Source organism: Thermobia domestica, chromosome 13 (assembly GCF_964235325.1).
Source record: "Thermobia domestica chromosome 13, izTheDome1.hap1.1, whole genome shotgun sequence".
Classification (NCBI taxonomy): domain Eukaryota; kingdom Metazoa; phylum Arthropoda; class Insecta; order Zygentoma; family Lepismatidae; genus Thermobia; species Thermobia domestica.
In genome coordinates this window covers 43,136,920-43,156,678 of record NC_137466.1, presented here as the reverse complement: position 1 = coordinate 43,156,678, position 19,759 = coordinate 43,136,920, and the positions used below count along the sequence as shown (strand labels likewise).

Sequence of the window (19,759 nt, the reverse complement as noted above, 5' to 3'; positions counted from 1 at the left end):
ACACTTCAATTTCATACTAGTTTTCAGGAAGAGAAAGGTATGCATATATAATAAACATACTATCAAGAGCGCCGATCCTAGGGGGACCGAGGGGGCCCGGGCCCCCCAAAGCTCATGTTGCCCCTATTTTATTTATGAGTATACAATATTTGGTATAATTTGAGTGAGCCAGTTAAGAACTTTTTATCCCCCCATCAGCTTGGTGTTTGTGTTCCTAATGGTGCCGAGGCAGCTGTTCACGCAGCCCGAGTTTATTTCTCTTCCACTCACAGTGCTACTAAGGCGATTGTAAAATTGGATTTTCGTAACGCATTTAATGAGCTTCGCCGGGATACTATGCTTGCCGCAGTGATGAATAATTTTCCTTCAATTTATCCATATGTTTATCAATGTTACGCTCAACCAAGTGACCTGTTTTTCAACGGAAACACTATTTCTTCTCAGAGAGGTGTACAACAAGGTGATCCCCTGGGCCCAGCACTTTTCGCTATAACCATTCACTCTTTAGTTAAATCACTGAATACCGAATTAAACATTTGGTACTTAGACGATGGAACAATTGGTGGTGACCCCGAGATAGTTCTTTCATCTTTAATAGAAATAAATAAGAAGGCATCACTTCTTGGCTTGCGTCTTAACTTTTCTAAATGCGAGGTGGGTTGTCTTGGAACAGATGAAACCGCATTCGACGAAATCTTTAGAAGATTTAATGAGGCTGCACCAGGCATACGCCCTCTAACAATCCAGAATGCATGTCTTCTAGGTGCTGCTCTCACGTCGGAAGCACTCACTAACGTGCTATTGAATAAAATATCTACTTTAGAATTGTTCTTGTCTCGACTTCCCTCAATTTCAGCCCATTCAGCTTTTTTTCTTTTACGTGCATCTTTATCAATCCCTCGCCTAACCTATTTTTTACGATGCTTTCCATCTTGGCATGAGAGTTCTTTGCTGCAAAAATATGATTCTGTCCTAAAAACTGGCCTTGAAACAATTCTGAACTGCTCCTTAAATGACAACTCTTGGATACAAGCATGTTTACCTGTTGGTTTGGGTGGTCTTGGTATTCGACGAGCTGTGGATATGGCGATTCCTACATTCTTAGCGTCATACCACGGATCTCTGCGTTTAATCGAAGCTCTCCTTCCACAGGGTTATTGTTTGGACCCAGATGGTTCAGTTCAAGAAGGTTCTAATAAGTGGGCAAACTTAGCAGATACAAGCCTTCCGGAGATTAACAAAAAGTGTTATCAGTCATCTTGGTATACACCAATTGCATGTCAATTACATAATCATTTGTTACAATCTGTTCTTGTTCCAGAAGATAAAGCCAGGATTCTTGCTGCCTCGTCTCCCGAAGCGGGTGCACGGTTGATGGCGATACCTTCTCCGCCTTTAGGCCTTCATTTGTCAAATGAAAGCTTTCGAATTGCTGCAGCCTTACGTTTAGGCTTAGCAGTTTGTGAGCCTCATCGCTGTCCAGCTTGTGGGGATGAGGTTAACCAACGTGGCCTGCATGGCCTTTCATGCATGAAGAGCGCTGGTAGATTCGCCCGACATTCCTCGGTAAATGATATAATACTACGAGCCCTCAACACAGCTGGATTTCCTTCAATACGGGAACCTTCTGGTTGCTGTCGTTCGGATGGAAAGCGACCGGATGGGATGACACTGATTCCATGGATGAGAGGTAAATGTTTATTGTGGGACTTCACATGCGCTGATACATACGCTTATTCAAGTCTCCCTCTGTCAGTAATGAACGCTGGAGCTGTTGCTAACCGCAGGGAAGCTGAAAAGCAAAGAAAATACAACAACCTTCTCGAAAAGTTTGTTTTCACTCCAATCGCTATTGAAACAAGTGGTGCTTGGGGTGCAAGAAGTCTAGAATTCATTAGGGAGGTAGGAAGACGCATTTCTTGTGTTTCCGGCGAAGTTCGCTCCACATCCTATCTAATACAGCGCATATCCGTTTCTATCCAACGTGGTAACGTCTCGTCGGTCCTTGGCACTTTACCACCTGGCAAGGAACTGGATGAGGTGTTTATACTCTGAGAAGAATTGTCTTTGTAGAAGAACGTAATCAGAATCTAACTGCTTGATATTGTAAAGATTTTAAATATATTTGAGATGACAGGAAAAGGTTTTGTAGCTGCTGGTGCTAAATGTAATTTCCTGTTGGTTGGTTTATATGACGTCCTAGGTATTCCACTCGGATAAATTTCGTTGATTTCCTTGACTATTGACATTGTTCCAATTATTTATTTGCTACAAAAATACTTCTAGTAGCCTCTAATAATGGTAAATTACTGAACTTATTAATTTACAATTATTGAAATGATACAACCATAAGTAATTACATAAGAATTGTAAAATAACAATGATTATTAAAAAAACTGTTATTTGAGTGCAATTTGTCTTAAAATCTTCATATATATACCTTTTGCATCTGAATGCTCCCCCCCCCCCCCCAAATTTACAGAGAAATCGGCGCTCTCGCATACTATAGTAATATTTTCTAGTACTTATATTTTTATGATTACTCTATATACATTATTTATAAGTAGCTGTCGTGCCACTGCTTATTAAAATTTTAACAATCAAGTAATACTAGAAATTCTATTCTAAAAATACACAAATCACACTTATTTTCTGTAAGTTGGCTACCTGTCTAAGTTGGCCACTTTTCGATGGAACCGATGGTGGCCAACATAGACAGGTTTCACTGTAATATCAGAAAATGAGAGTGTCATAGTATCAAAATTTCCGTGTACAAGGTCACATTCGGTGGTTCAAGGGTTGATCATATCGTCGCTAGCCCCCTAGTATCAAAAGTCAGTACTAACCATCATTCCTATGTCGATGTTCTTAGTGATTTAGTTTCCAAGAAATTGACCTTTCTTTTCGAAACAAAACCTAGTAAAAATAATTCCCAGCCCAAATGCACATACAGTTAGGTTAAGTGATCCGAAATTAATATTTTCCGAATTATTAAGTGATCTGAAAATTACAACATTCTACTTAGTCTAGAAATCGAAATATTTAAGTAAATAAACAATACGTAAATGCTTAACAGAAGTCGGGCGATATGATGCTAGTTTTTCGCTTTGAAATTATATTAAATGTTCATTTTTTTTTCTTTCTCTGTGGCTACAGAATAATTTCATTGTTGTCAGAATTTTATAAAATTGAATAATATCGCGGAGAACTCTGCTTTCTGTGAACATACATACATATTTTTTTTTTTTTTTTACATGAAGCTACGAAGTATAACATAATATTGTTTGCGTGGTAAGGGAGTCTTGAGTTCGAGGGATGTTTTGTGTGGTGGCCGGAACATGAAATGTTGGCAATGATTTATAGATTTAGAAGTATATGACGAAGTGTGCATATAGTCTGGGTGTAATTAAAGAAATAGGGTGTTCATGAAATACGACGTCGTAATAAAAGAATAAAATGATAGTATGAATATATTGTGAAACGAAATGAATGAGAGGACACCCATATACATATATATATATATATATATATATATAGATATAGATATATATATAGATATAGATATATATAAGCCCAGTTTATGATTAGTCACGTTTCGGTAAAAGAATATATATATATTTTTAAGGATTATGTGTAGCTATCCACATCTCGGGTTCTGGCCCCTACACCGGAGCATCCTGTGAACATGTGGGTGAGATATTGCTGGACTATGTTAGTGCTTAATAGTTTAATTTGTTATTGCAGTCGTATTCGTTCATAATAATCTCGTTTAATAATAGTTGTAGCATCATATAATCGCTGACTGGAGATTAATAATCAATTATGTAAACACAATAGTTGTTACATAACGGGGCTGTAGTGAATTATATTTTTCGGTCGGTCTTAAAATAGAATATCCTGCTCCGTGAGATTTTTTTTTTTCACGTTACCTACTCGGGCTAGCTTACAATATTCATGGAGGCGACAGCTCTGACAGGGTTACAGAATCGAAACAATTAGTTATTGAAATTTATTTTCGCGTACCCGGATGTCGACCCCTAGTCCCCTTAAGTATTTTCATTTCTTTTCTTAGTTTAATTAGATGAGGGAAATTAACGACATCCCAGACTGTGGCATGTCTGCGCAGGGTAGCTATCGGTGATGTTTTGGTAATTGAAATCACCGATCCAAAATTCAGTTTATTTAATTTTTTTTTATTTTGGCAAATCATTAGTTAGGGATATCTTAGCTAATACTTTTACTCTAGTTTCATTACTGTCCTACAACCTTCTTAGTTCTTTTGAGGGGTCGAATATTTTTTTCTTAGAGATTTCAAAATTGGGGACGCAGTTACCTGGTCCCTTCCCCCTCTCTTTTTATCCTGCTGGTCTGGGCCGGATACGGGGCTCGGATTTCAATCTTACAAGCAAACTCTTGTGGGATTGGGATCTGATGGACACAGAACTTGCATCCTTGGCAGCAGGACCTCCCTCCTAGTTTACGTATTTAAGTAAACCACCCTCTTTCGGCATATGTGAATATTTTTGGCTATGAGTTGTTATATATTTAAATTCGATCACTCTTCTGTGTAGTGAGTAGTACTTTAATCTTTCTCCTTTCGTTGGCGCCGCTTTCTCTCTCTTGTCACTTTCTTTCTTCTTACTTCGAGATTTTTTTTTTTAAATTTTCAACATCCCCCCCTCCCAATTTTGAACTTGTCGCTTACAAGTTATTTAACGTACAACTCTGATCTGAAATTACCAGCTGAGATGTTGCAAGACACAATTCATGGATAGAGTAGATAATGATTGGGTCCTCCATCACATTTTGACCTATTGCCAAAATGAATAACGACTTCATATTTGACGACACTTCAATTACGTTCTTTCACCGTCGTCCCTCTAAGTTTTTTTTTTTTTTTTTTTTTTTTTGTCCATTGGTCACTTTCCTTCCGTTTTGGTTTTCGTTTATCTTGTAGTTAACCTGGGCCCAGAAATTGTATATTGGTCTATCTATTGATATCTTTAGGAATGTTCTGTGTTACGTGCCTGCCTCACAAAGTTGTTTTTTTTTTTTTTTTTTACGATTCATGCACGAATTGACTATATGAAAGTTAAAATTTATAGACGCGCGGTATCAGATAAAAAAAAAATCAATTCTTTTTCATATGTAATGTCGGAAGTCATTTGTTTTTTCTTGTACAATGTTTGCAACCTTTTCTGAAATTATTGTTGGGGTTATTATTTTAAATGTGTGCGCGATTATTAAATATGAATATATATATATAGAGAGATAAATGAATACGTCGAAATGTACATGTGCTTAGTATGTGAATATGATGTTAAAGTAAAGTATGATATTAAATGTATTATATGGATATATGTAAGAGCGCTCGTGTCTGTCCCCCCAAACGTGTATTGGTTGCTATAGTTTACCAGTAAGTTTTCCGACGAATATAATAATATAGATTTTTGTCAAGAATACCGCAGTGCACTCAAATAATTTTCCTTTCTTCTGAATAGATGTAAATCATAACCTATGTAATTATTTAATGGCATGTATTAAGAAGTAACGGCAGGTCTAAATGTAACCCACATCATAATGAATATTATTCCTGAGCTACCAACCTAAAACCATTGTGGAACGTGTACCTTTAATCCCTCTCACCTGCATATGTATCCTATGACTTGACCAGTGTTTTTTTTTTTTTTATTCTCAATGTAAATCATCATACTCCTTACACCTGTGGAAGATCGTCTTAAATTCGAACCATATATATATATATATATACAAAAGTGATCCTAAGGAAAGGTTTCATGACGTGTCCCAGTGTTAAACAAATAATTTGAAATTATCCAATTAATAAATTTGGAAATGGACTGACTAAGAGGAGAAACATCCTCTGGCGGAAAGTGATTTCAAAATCCCTAGATGGGTATAAATGTTACAGTATGCGAGTGCAGCTATAAACTGCTAATAGTCACAAACTAAATATAGTTGATGAATGGTTTTATAAACCAATAGTTATATATATATATATATATATATATATAAACACAAACTAAGTTAAATGGAGCGAAATGTTTTGGACGCTACAAGTAGTGCGCGATTTGTGATTTGAACGCTCAAAATTATTAATATTTCATTGCTCAATGTGAAGTAGAGACTCATAAGTGCTATTACACCCAAAAGCTTTATTTCTTTTCTTTTCTTTGTCTTTTTTTTTTTTTTTTGGTAAAACAAGTGTCTTCTTTGCGTATGTCGCAAATCATAATTTTGCTTTAGCATGCCTAAGATATAATATATGTAATTATTATTTTTTTTTCTTTTTCCATTTGTCAAGATGATTGAATATATAAAGATTTACTAAAATATAACTCTATGTATTCTATTGATATATAACCAAGAACTTGTATTTTTTTTAATACTTTCTTTATAATTATTTTTCCTTTTCACCATGAATGTAATAAACTATTTGTACCTTTTGTAGCTAGTTGGTTTCCTTTAGAAATATATACACTGTCCTGAATGAGTGAGCGAGTGAATGCATGATAGATTTAATTTAAGTAATTTTAGTAATATCCTTTGTCATATTAATGTGTATAATATATGTGTCATATTTTAATATATGTGGTAAGGTAAATAACCTAGGTCATGAAGGACCGCTACTAACAGTTTAAATCGGCTCTAGGAGTGAGACGAAGGTAACAGGATGAGCCTAAATACGACATTTTTCTTCCAGGAAGTTGAAACTCTTATTGATACGATACATAAATTTATATTGAGTTTATAAGTTTGATTTTTTTTTCTTTCTTTCTTGGCTAATTCATATGTGTGGTCGATCCTAGAGAACAGAGTTCAGATGCTGGATGGTTATCAATCACCGGTTAGAATAACATTACAGAGAATGATTTCGATTTTCTCATTTCCTGGTCTAGGTCTGGGCAACCCCACGAACGTGGTGCCTGGAGCTAGGTCTGGGTGGTATAAGGGAACATGTGTCTATTCCGAAGCATTCCAAAATTGAGTAGTCGTTAATAACACTTAGAATGATTCATCTTTCAACGATTTTCCCGACTTCTTACTATATTTCCGAAATTATCCAGTAATCTGTTTCTTATTAAATACCCTATTTGTTTGCTTTTTTCTTTTTCCTCCCTTTTCCTACCTCCTTCTTTTACCCTTCTACTTTCTTCTCTTTCTTTTCTATTTCTGAATGAAAGAAAACGGAGTCATGACTGAGAGTAGTCGCTATTGGCGCGGTCAATAAGTTGTTTCGATGAGTTTCTTCGGAAGTCCGATATGGGATAATTAACCATGAGATGAGTATGCATTGAGGGACGAACAATAACAAGAAAGTTTATTGAATTTTACTTTATTGGAAAATAATCATGATTTCAATTAGTAGGTGATGTTTCGTAATCGCCCTCGTTAAAAAAAAAAAAAAAAATTAATTTTAGGGACTCCTCTACACTACATGCAGTTCCACTTCTTCGTTTACTACTACTACAGATTTTTTTTTTTTTTTTCGTTTTCTTTCACTTTATTCTTCAACATGGACACGGAATTGTGAGACCTACATATCTTTGTACTCAAGTATCTATAGAGTGATCGGATTTGCATCACGTTTTGTATTTAATTCGTCTCAGGATCTTGTTCTCAAATTCTTTCAGTCTATGTTCTTCTTTCAAAATACGCTACCATATTTCGCAACCACATAGAACAACAGGCATGATTATCGTTTTATATATATTAAGCTTCAAATTCCTCGACAGAATTCGCGACAAGAGATTTTCAACTGAATAATAACATGAATTCCCTGCTTTTAGTCGATATTTAATTTTTTCGTGAATATGGTTGTTGAGTAGTAATTAAATCATATTCATTTAATTACTAATCAACAACATTTTTTAAAATTTGTTAACCGAAACCAAACAACGTAAGTATGTAGCTGTTCTAAACTTGTCAAATATATTAAAATTGAATTGCGGATGCATTGGATTCATTGATCCTCTCGTTGTCTATTGTGTGCTAGGTCCGCCTATTTTAAGTTTCTATATATGATGTTATTTCAAGCAAACGTATCTTGCTTAAGTTGCTGCTTATTCTATAACTTCTATTATAGTGGTTTATTGCGGTTGTTTGTGGTGAGGTTGGAACAAAACTTCGATTTGTTTGAATGACATCACAATTAGCAGGGAAACAGCATTTGTGTGTAGGTTGCTTTGTATGTATTCAGGTCGATAGCGAAGCTATCAATGCACAGATGCTGAACGGATTCCAAGTTCGATTCAAGAGCTTGATTATCACGTTGGCTTCTTTTGCTAGAGTACTCCAGATAGCTAATAATTAATACACCAGCATGGTAAGCTGACGACCTACGTTCGGAACACATTCCAGTCGCATTTTTCACTCTTTGCATTATACATAAACACTCTCTTGTATTTGGCAAACTGCAGAAATAAAACTAAAAACAGTTTTAATGACACTATTTACGGAATTTATTTCCTAAAGACATTATAAGGTGAATGAAAGAGTGAGAAATAATTAAAGCATCAGTAACGATATTATGTGTCACAGATTAAATTGGTGCGAGTGAAATGTCCACCTCAAGCGTGTAATTTCCAAAAGACAAAAAATGAAAACTGTAATTCTTGGTTTTACCAACAACCAACCAACACTTTTGACATTGCTGAGCCAACGATTGGATTCTGTGGCGAAAGAAGGCTGGAGTCTCGATACAAAGAAATCCTTAACCACACACTACATCACCCAATCATTAGTAAAGATCTATCTTCTTAAGAGTTCGAGATGTCTCAAGGAATGGTAGTCGCTGAAATAGACGGTATGCCTAACTCGTCTGCAACGGAATATTTTTCCTACGGTCTGCTTCCACGGTATTACTTCGGAGTCCCTCCGAGCATGACGTTGGTCGGTTCCCATGGGCACGGGGCTCAATTTGTAATGCTGAGTCACAGCAACGAAATTTGAAAAATGAACGGCGAATAGTGCGTTCATTCACCATTCTTCGTCCAAATACATTATTTATTATTATTATTATTATTATTATTATTATTATTATTATTATTATTTTACGGCTTACTATGCAGAATGTCTCAGTTCGAATTCAACTCTCAATTGTATGTTCTCCATCGTGCACTTTCATATAACTCCGTAACTCCGTTCAACAATGCGCAGTCTCCTGATTGTCTGGGTACCTAAGTCTGTTAATCGGACGTGCACATACTTTGTGACACTACATGCGTGACCTTACACAGTCCTTGTATGGTATTGTATTGCTGAGTGAATCTCCTACCAGACGTTAAACAGGACATTTCATTTGTACCATCCTAATACACGAAGAAGAGATATGACTAGTGAAGACTTGTAAGAATCAACTGAAGTTAAAGCGAACATAGCAAACTTCTACCATTCGATTCAATCGGTATTTGTGTGTGTTTCTCTGTTTGCCCTTCTGTTCCATGATAACTCTCACAAAACTTATTAGAGTTTAATAAGACTTCGGAAATAACTTATAATTTATTATCTTTGAATGTGTGTGATATTGGAGGATGGAACGTCAGGAATCTAAGCATAGCTAGAAGGTAGAAAATCTAAAGAAAGTGATACAACGACTGAACGTGAATATAGTGGGGATCAGTAAAGTAAAATAGAAAAAAACAATACGATATCTGGTCAGGTGAATATAGAATTATTAACTCGGGTACAGAAAACGGTGTCACTGCAATTGGATTTATAATGAATAAGAAGATAGGACGACAAGTATGAAATTACAACGAAGTAAACGACAGTGTCTATAGCAATAAAACCAGCTACCAAAACAACGGATACAACTATTAACCAGTACTATGCCAACAACAGTGCTCGATGATCAAGAAGAAGAAGAGGTTTATGAAGCTATTGGAAACATCATGGAAGGCGTAAAGGAAGAAGAAAATCTCATTCTGGTACAACATTGGGGTGCGATTGTAGGCCCAAAAAAGAAATACAATAGGAAAATATGGACTAGGAAAACGCAAAGAAAGAGAAGAAAAACTGATTGAATTTTGCACGAAGAACAAGCTAGCAGTACCAAATACAGTACTTTGTTCAAGAAACATAAGCACAGAATTTATAAGTGAAAAATGCCAAGAGATTTACTGAGATACAAAATAGATTATACACTCATTAAGGAGAGGTTCAGAAACCAAATTAAGAACTGTGGAAGTTACCCGGAAGCGGATGTGGACAGTGACCACAACTTAGTCATGATGAACACTGAGTTGAAATTTAAGAAATTTGGAAAACAAAGAAGAAAAATGAAATATTTAATACAGGCAAACTGAAGAAAAAACAAATTCAAAAAAGTTAAGAGAGAAAAGTAGTACAAAAATCAACGAAGGAAGAAATTAGCAAGGAATGATTATTCATAAAACCGGCCTGCTTACTACCGCAAAAGTATTAGGTAACGAAGAAAAACTAGCACGGAAAAAATGGATCACCGAGAAAATTCTGAGTTTAATGGATGAGAGAAAGCAATTGAAGAATATCAACAACAATGAGGCAAGGACGCCGTATAAAAGAATACGAAATCAGATCATTCGTAAACGCAGGCTTGCTAAGGAGAACTGGATAAAACAATGTCAAGAAATAAAAAAGTATATACAGGAAGAGTAGATGTGGCTTATAAGAAGGTTAAAAGGAACTTCAAACCACGGAGACCAACAATTAATGTACTAAAAGATAGAAAAGGAAGACGAATGACTAAACTGGAAATAAAATGAAAGCGTGGAAGAAATATTTAGAAAGGCTCTATGAAAGCAATATGAAATTAGAATTAAAAAAAAAAAAAAAATTAAAAAAATGGAGGAAGTAGAAGAATTAGCACGAGAAAACATCATACTGAGATTTGAGTATGACAAAAAATATTACAAGACTTAAAACATGGAAAAGCTCCACGTGTAGATGAGGCACCAGCAGAAATCACATCAAGTAAGGGACAGAAAGTTTAGTATAAATTGTATAAATTAATTAGCCAAAAACAGTTAAGTGCTGAGAAATGCGAGAATCACAAAACGATAAGCTTGCTTACATATGTTTCAAACATCTTGACAAGATAAATTACAAAAGATTGGAATCCAAGATAGAAGTATTACTAGCAGATGACTAATTTGGATTTAGAAGGAAAAGTGGAAAAGGAAAGAGATATTAACATTAAGAGGATTGCTAGAAGAAAGAGTTTGAGTGGGAAGAATAATTTACGTAGCAGTTGTGGATCTAGGAAAAGTGGTTGATAATGTAGAATGGAGTAAAATGCTCAAGATTCTCAATGAAGCAGGAATAAACTACAAGAAGCGAAGAATAATATATAATCTATACAAAAAAGGTAAAAACAGAGGTAGAAGGAAAGAGAAGAAGCAGCAGCAATCCCAGATATATATATATATATATATATATATATATATATATATATATATATATATATATATATATATATATATATATATATATATTACAGATCAACTCATCCGGCAGCGACTAAAGCAAATATATGGAAGTACTTTTGTTCCGTAGTTATACGACTTATCTCATTAGCCAGATATGACCACTTGCCAAAGCTAGGCAACATTAATGGATATCCAAACTCCGTATTATTAAGTTGGTACAAACAGGTTAAAAATAATTTATGTTCCGATAGAACTGAAATCGGAACCAATGAACTTAAGTAGGATTACCAATGTACCCCAGACTGACAACTGCATTAAATAAAGATTTCTTACACAATACGGTTTTCGTACTGCGTTAACCCCCCCCCCCCAAAAAAAAAAAAAAAAAAAAAAGTGAAAAAGAATATTTCCCAATTGAAGAGCTACTACACTGATCTCAACGAAAAATCACAAGTGTGAAACAAAATGCAGTTGCTAGGATGAGGGTTACATGGATATAACAAAAGGAAACCTCAAAATACGGATTAAATAACATCTCAGAGATACTGGGAAAACATAAAACATTGACATAAAAATAAAAATTACAATATGAGCTGAACCTATCACGTCTGAACAAAAGAATACACGAATTATATCCGCCATGTTACAGCGTACTGTTTCTCCATTAGATGAGTGACCAGCAGCTTTGAAAAAGTGTTTCTATGCACTACTCTGCCACGGTGAGTTCGTTCCTTTTGCTTTCTTGGTGCTTTTATTATTTTCTCCTCCTGTTTTTAACCTTTGTGATCAAGGCTCCAGGGAAGAGCCGAAAGCAGAGTAGTGCAAGAAGCTTTCAGGAATTACAGTTACATGTAAATAGAATGACTGTGAAAATACCTGAGAACGTTAATATGAAGGGTAAGGGGAAAAAACAAGGAATGTCCATGTATGTGCTTTTTCGGGTGCTTTAGCCTATCTGTTGGTGACTCTTGGTACTATTTGACTGTATATGCCATGCATTCGTAGATGTAAAAATGTCCATGTAAAAAGGGGCAAAAGATGTAACTAACCCTATTCTTCTCAATATTTCAATATTAACGCGGTTTTCAATATTAAATCGCAGTTTTCACGAAAATGCAGTTTTGTGACATTCCTTCTTTTTCCCCCTTACCCTTCATATTACGTCTGTACATGATTATTCTCATTATTTCTGTAAACACACACAAGTCCTCAACAGATACATGGGTCGTTCAATATACAAATTTCCCTAGGCTGTAAAATATTTGTTTTAAGTTGCATTTGTAAACTATACTGTGTAGATGGGTCCTTCCTCACCTCTCCATATAATCTCAATTGAGATTCAGGCATTTGTCTCACCGTTGCACCAATTTGTCCGAAACCCTTTGCAAAAAATTAGGGCATTGACTATTTAGCATGATTCTCACACTCCGCCTCACTTCTTCATCTGTTTCGAAACGTTCACTTTCTAATGCAGACTTTAACACCGGAAAAAGACGGTAGTAACTCGGCGTTAAATTGAGGCTATATGGAGAGTAGGGCAGTCGTTCTTACCCTAATTCTTCAATTATGTGTCTTATTGGCGTGCTGAGTAGAGGGTGGGCGTTATCATCAAGAAGAGATCAGGTCACTTATGTCGAATTGCGTTTCTCTGACGAATAGTTTAGGTTTAACATAAGCGAGCTGGTTTCCTGTTACCTAGTGAAGAAGTGAAGCGAAATGTGAGAATTGTACTAAATACCCAGAGCCCTGATTTTTTGCAAAGGGTTTGGACACATCAGTGCAACGGTGAGGCAAATGCCTGAATCTCAATGGGGATTATATGGAGAGATTAGGAAGGAATCACCTACACATGTATATAAAGTTTATAAATATATCTTAAAAAATAAATATTCTACAGCTTAGGGAAAATTATATATTGAACGACCCACGTAGAAATCATTTAAGCCTGCTCTACGAACTTAGGTTTCACCAGCTAATCCATTACCAAGGTATAATTGATAAATCAAAATAGAATACCCGAAAAAGAGAGATTAATACTTGCATCTAATTATTATATACATTAAAAGAAATCTATACGTACTTTTGCGTCTTTCATCCTTTGAAAATATTGTAAATGCTCGCATTTCTTTTCTCCCCATTTGACTGCAAACGCTATGATTTATCACAGAAATATCAACAGTTTCAACTTTCTTCTTAGCAGGACAGTGATTTTTCGAACGAACCGCTGCTTCAACATTCATCTTTGTATTTGGAACAAGCATCTGCGCACCAGACTGAAATAAACAATACATAAAATAAAAAATAAATAAAATAAAAAATAAAATTTCAGAAATGGTTCTGAAATTTTATGGATGCACCAAAAGAAATAATAATAATAATAGTAAAGAAATAGGTAGAGAAAATCAATCGACTTTAATCGTAAGTCATTAGTTAAGGGTTAAAATTCCAATCGAAGTATGATACGATTTATATAACTAGAAATACAATTGGAGAAAGGGTAAACCGTATATAATTAGGTATATGCAAAAGTTCTACTCATTTCTGATGTGCATATGAAGTGCAAACAACATAAAATGTACCTTACTTAGGTCTCTGTATAATTATCATCATTACTGATTATATCTTGGCATCTTTCTGATAGAGAAATTCCGCGCCATACAAACCAATTTTCACAGCCTTCAACTTATCGAAGATTTTCTCAGAGAGGAGTTCTACAATAACTGAAACAGGGGATATTATATAGGAGCCAAGTGAGGGGAGTATAGAGGATGGGATAAACCTCCCAACCAAAGTTAATTAATTAGTACAGGGTGTCTACTAAAATTTCAAAACGAAATTTCGTGACTTTTCCATGACCTTTTCTTTTCCAAACCATAAAATTTAGTAACATTCTCAAGAGCGAATTGGGCCGAATTTTCATACATACGATAAAAGCGTGCTTTGCTTGTGATTTGGTAGCATTTAAAGCCGACCATAGATATTTTTGATGGTGAATTTTGACGTTTTATAGAACAAAATTTTCCGGCCTACACTTATAACGTGTCTTCCAAAAGTCCTGCAAAAAGTAGAAAGCTGTAACTTTGAAAGTACTACTTACAATTTTGTATTTTGTTTGTAATGTTTAGTGGAAATATTAAAAATTTTTGTTGGCAACAATGAGCGGATGTAAACGTTGACGTCATAACCACAAATCACGTGACAAAGATGGCGTCTACTCAAGAGAAAGCGCAGTGTGTGGCGTGGTTTTGTGAGTTAAAATCTAGTGTTTTGGTGAGAAGAAAATTCCGACAAAAATATCAGAAACAACCACCTGCAGGTTCAAGTATCAAGAGATGGTACAATAAGTTTCTAGCTACTGGAAGTGTCTTAGACTTGCCTCGTAGCGGAAGGCCAACAACCAGTGTTGATGTGATTCAGTCCGTGCAGGAAAGCGTGTTGCGAAGTCCAAAGAAATCGTTGAAACGCAGATCCTTGGAGCTGCGAGTGCCAATGTGAAGACAAAAGTTTACAAGCAAAAACCGAAACATGTTCAGGACCTCCGGAAGAAGATACGTGATGTGATTGGGAGTATTACGGATGAAACACGTCGAAATGCCATTATTGGATTCCCGAAAAGACTTTAGCAATGTTTGGATGTGAATGGTGCTCAACTGGGGGTTTGGCGTTGAAAAAATGCTTGGAAACAAAATTTCTGACTTTCTTACAAGTCCACTAAAAGTTTTGTACAAATACAATAAATGGTTACAAAGTTACAGCTTTTTATATTTTTGCAGGACTTTTGGAAGACCCGGTATTTGTAGAGATTTTAAAAAATCATGACCCAAAAGCTAAATTTCGTGATTTTTTTCTTGACTTTCATGACCGTTTTCTGATTTCGTGACTTTTTCATGACTTTCGTGCCTTTCGCAACCGACAGACACCCTGTTCTAGCATGTCATGGCAGCCATATGCAGTCTAACATTATCATGTGGATGATGACTTCTTGAAGATTGACGAGGCCTGGCCTCTTCGATCGCAATGCTCTGTGCACTCTTTCCAGCTGTTAACAATAGAAGGTTGCTTTAATGGTTTGGTTAGGTTCTAGGACCTCCCAGTGAATCACGCCTTCCACCAGCAACCTATCAGAAACGGTTACAAAAATGCAATGAAATCTTTGAGTTTTACGTCCCACGGATATGCCGGTTAGGCTAAAGGAGACGGTGATGATGAGTAATGAATGAAATGGTGGAATGAAGAAACTGGGAGGAAACGGGAGAACCCCGAGAAAACCCACGCACACGGTGTTTGTTCATCACAAAGTTCACTTGGCGGGGGCTGGGATCGAACCCTGGACCCTAGCACCAGAGGTGAACGCTCTACCACTGAGCCACCGCGGCCCCAGAAACGGTTACAACTTACACAGGTTATGGCGTATGCTGATGTTAATTTATTAGGGGATGATAGGAGAACAATAGAAATGGAGAGATCCTATTAAACGCTTTCAGGGACATGAGTTTAGAAGTAAATGCAAAAAAAAAAAAAAAAAAAAAAAAAAAAAAAAAAAAAAAAAACTAAATACATGGAAGTTCGTTAGGATCGCAGTAAGGCAAATGATGAATGCGTTAAAATATTAAATAATACTTTTGATAAAGTGGATACTTTCAAACATCTAGGATCAATATTAATACACCAAAACCATATTCACGAGGAAATTAAATGTCGATTAAACGCAGGAAATTCGTATTATTATTCAGTTCAAAATCTCTTGTCGTTGCGAATTCTGTCGAGGAATTTGAAACTTAAAATATATAAAACGATAATCATGCCTGTTGTTCTGTATGGTTGCGAAATATGGTTGCTTACTCTAAGGAAAGAACGTAGACTGAAAATATTTGAGAACAAGATCCTGAGACGAATATTCGGACCCAAGAGGAAAGGAAATGAGGAAAGTTCATAACGAGGAACTACATAATTTGTATGGTTTACCAAACATTGTTAGGGTCATCAAGTCTAGGAGGCTCTCAGGTGGGCAGGTCATATAGCTAGAATGGAAGGAAGTAGGAACACTTTCAAAGTCTTAACTGGAAGACCAATCGGAAAACGACCATTAGGAAGATGGAAAGACAATATTAAAATGGATCTCGTAGGAACAGGAATACAAAGTAGAAACTGGATCCAGCTGGCTAAGGACAGAAGTCAGTGAACAGCTTTTGTGAACGCGGCATTGAACCTTCGGGTTCTATAGGCCATAAAGTTAGTTAGTTAGTATAAATATTTTCGTTGGACATTCGAATATGTATGTCAGTTCGAACTTCGTATAAAATAAATACAAATATGAATTGAAGTACTTGTGTAATATTTACATATAGTGGTATATCCTGGAAGTAAGTAATGATGTATATATTGCGTTCGCGCAGGTTGCTAGTACATGGTTTTAGATGTGATTATCTTCAGCAACGCAGTGTGAACACAATAGGAATCAACATCATGCTGTGGGGAGCCATAACTTACAATGGCCATTCGCCTCTACTGTTTATATAAGAAATATTGACCACTAGAACTGTATGTATCTTCTAATACAACAATATCCACTTGCACTACTCAATGCGCTCTCCAAGGCGTGCGTTTTTTTCCTCTGGCCTGCATGATTGTCAGATTTATACCTATTAAGCATAATCAGAACTCGATTAGATGGCGTTTGGTAACCATGATGCCAAAATTTGATCAACTGCACCATCGGGAGGAAGAAGCGTATAACTCCATTCCTTAGGATGACATCCGTCACTTCCAAGACCATCCCAACGCCAGAATGCAGGTCTGTATTGCAACTGAAGCATCATACTGACATGGATCCATTCTGTACATTTTGTCCAAGAATCCTATATACAGTGCGTCCCACTAGCTTTCGAACCCCCCCCCCAAAAAAAACGTTATAATTTCCGAACAAATATATATAGGAAAATGAAATTCACAATACACGTACCTTGTTTCATGCTGAATACATGACCGTCACAGCAGGTGCTGAAAGTGTCCTCCCTGGACGTCAAGACATGTTTGTACACGGCATTCCATATTGTGAAAAGTCCGATGTAGAGTCTCCGGTGTGATCTCATGAATCTCATTCTCAGTGTTGTTTCGTAACTCTCGCTGTGATCGTGGGTTGTTTCTGTAGACACAACCTTTAAGAAAACCCCATAAGAAGAAATCAGGTGGTGCCATATCCGGGGATCTTGGCGGCAACAATCCTTTGGAGATTATCCTGATTCTGCCATGGCTACGTTGGAAGTATGGCATGTTGCTCCATCTTGTTGGAAATAAACACGACGCAGTTCTTGATCGTCCAGCTGATTCACAAATTCACTGAAGATGTGTAAGTAAACTTGTGTGTTTACTGTATCTTCAAAGAAGGTGGGTCCAATGATACGCTGTCGGGAAATTGCACACCAAACTCCCACCTTCAAGGGATGAAGTGGAATCTCATGGTACACATGCGGATTTTCGGCGGCCCACATCCGAGTATTCTGCAAGTTCACATAACCGGAGAGATGAAACTAAGCTTCATTTGTGAACCAAGTATAGTCTAGGATTCCTGGATTGTCATGAAACAAAGCTTGCAACCAACGACAATACATCACGCGCTTTTCCCAATCTGTAGTCTTCAACTCCTGGACGACTGTAACGCGATATGGAAACAGCTTGGCTCTTTTGGCGGCTCTTTGCACAGTTGACTTTGACATCCCTACCTCTTGTGATAATCGACGCAGGCTCTTCTTAAGGGACTGCAAAAGACGTTGCCGCACATTCTGTACTGTCTCCTCGGACATCCGTGGACGCGCGCCTCCATGTCCCGTAAGCAACGTTCCTGTTGTTTCGAACTTGTTCACCAAATGATGTATTGATGATTTCGATGGTCCTTTACGGCATCCAAATTCACCGCAAAATTCACATTGAAGGGTCTGATACGATCCCGATATCCAATATTTTTTAACAATGAACACGCGGTTCCTGTATGGTGTACAGAACCATCCTCGCGATGCAGCAACTCGAATCTCACACTAACGCACGCGCACCACGCCAAGCAGCACTTCCCCTGGCGCCACCTATCGTCTTTGTTTTGACGTGTGCGCTTCTGTTCAACCCTTTCTCGTGTTTAGCATGAAACAAGGTACGTATATTGTGAATTTCATTTTCTTATGTACATTTGTTCGGAAATTATAACGTTTTTTTCGGGTTCGAAAGCTAGTGGGACGCACTGTAGATCATGTACAGTATACAACATATAGTACGTTTGTATAAAATTGCCTTTACATGGATCCATAGGTTCTGGACATTTTTAATTTTCCACCAATGTATATATTACAATTACTAGCACCAGCAAAAGTTTTGACTACTGTTAACCATCTGTTGATGGTAACTAGAAAACGAATTACTGGAGTTCTGATTTTCTTCATGTACTTATTGGGCTGTTAAGTATACGAAGTATGTCGCCTGGTACGGAGTTAGAAAACGAATTTTTTTTTTTTTTTTCTTAAGTTTTACGTCCAACGGTTATGCCGACTAGGCTAAAGGAGACGGTGATGATGAGAAATGACTGAAATGGTGGAATGAAGAAAGTAGGAGGAAACGAGAGAACCCCTAGAAAACCCACGCACACGGTGTTTGTCTACCACAATGCTCACTTGGCGCGAGTTGGATCGAACCAAGGGCACCAGAGATGAAAGTTCTACCACTGAGCCATCGCGGCCCCGGTACGGAGAAAAACTGATAATGTCAGTTGTAGGTTCGAGTTCTGCTTACCCTACTAGGAATTAAAAGTTTCCAACTCAACTCTTACTAATGGTTTGGATTTCGATTTCGTTCCATTTAACAAAACTCGCTGTTACGTAAGAATATAAAACATTATCAATAAAAGGAATCGAGTCTTGCGTAAGGTGAGAATATTTCGAACGTGAATTGCTGCTCCATTACTCATTTTACAAGTATGAGTCATCTCTCATTCTTTCTCTTAGTACAAACACATAACAGGGAACTTCAAATAATAAATAAATAAATAAATAGAAGATGTTGCGAATTCGATTAAGTCAGTTAATAAGTACTAATATTTTGCTCTCAGCACTGAATCTGTGTATATTGAAAAACACGTTGTACTTCGAATTCACATGCAGTGATTTACAGTCGTAGTTTTCACAAGAAGCAACGTGTCAGGCACAGAGTACCAGAGTGTCCATTTTAAAATTTTGATACGCGCCAGTTTAACACAGCGTTTGCTGTGTCCAATAGGATCAAGTTACCTAAACGAAACCTCCTACCCATATAGAGCGAAACATTGTCAATCATTTGAAAATATTATACAA

At 36.6% G+C, this 19,759-nt stretch overlaps 1 protein-coding gene across 7 annotated transcripts in view; it reads right to left on the bottom strand.

Moving 5' to 3' along the window:
* The window catches only part of LOC145668121 (PMS1 protein homolog 1-like), a 174,384-nt gene that overhangs the window by 98,787 nt on the left and 55,838 nt on the right, over window positions 1-19,759 (bottom strand). For all 7 annotated transcript variants that reach the window (XR_014127973.1, XR_014127974.1, XM_081735667.1 and 4 more), the window contains one exon: window positions 13,507-13,699. Coding sequence is in view for 5 of the 7 variants with exons in the window: in XM_081735667.1 (XP_081591793.1) it covers window positions 13,507-13,699 (193 nt within the window). In the remaining 2 variants the exon portion in view is untranslated. The remainder of the gene's footprint in view (window positions 1-13,506; window positions 13,700-19,759) is intronic.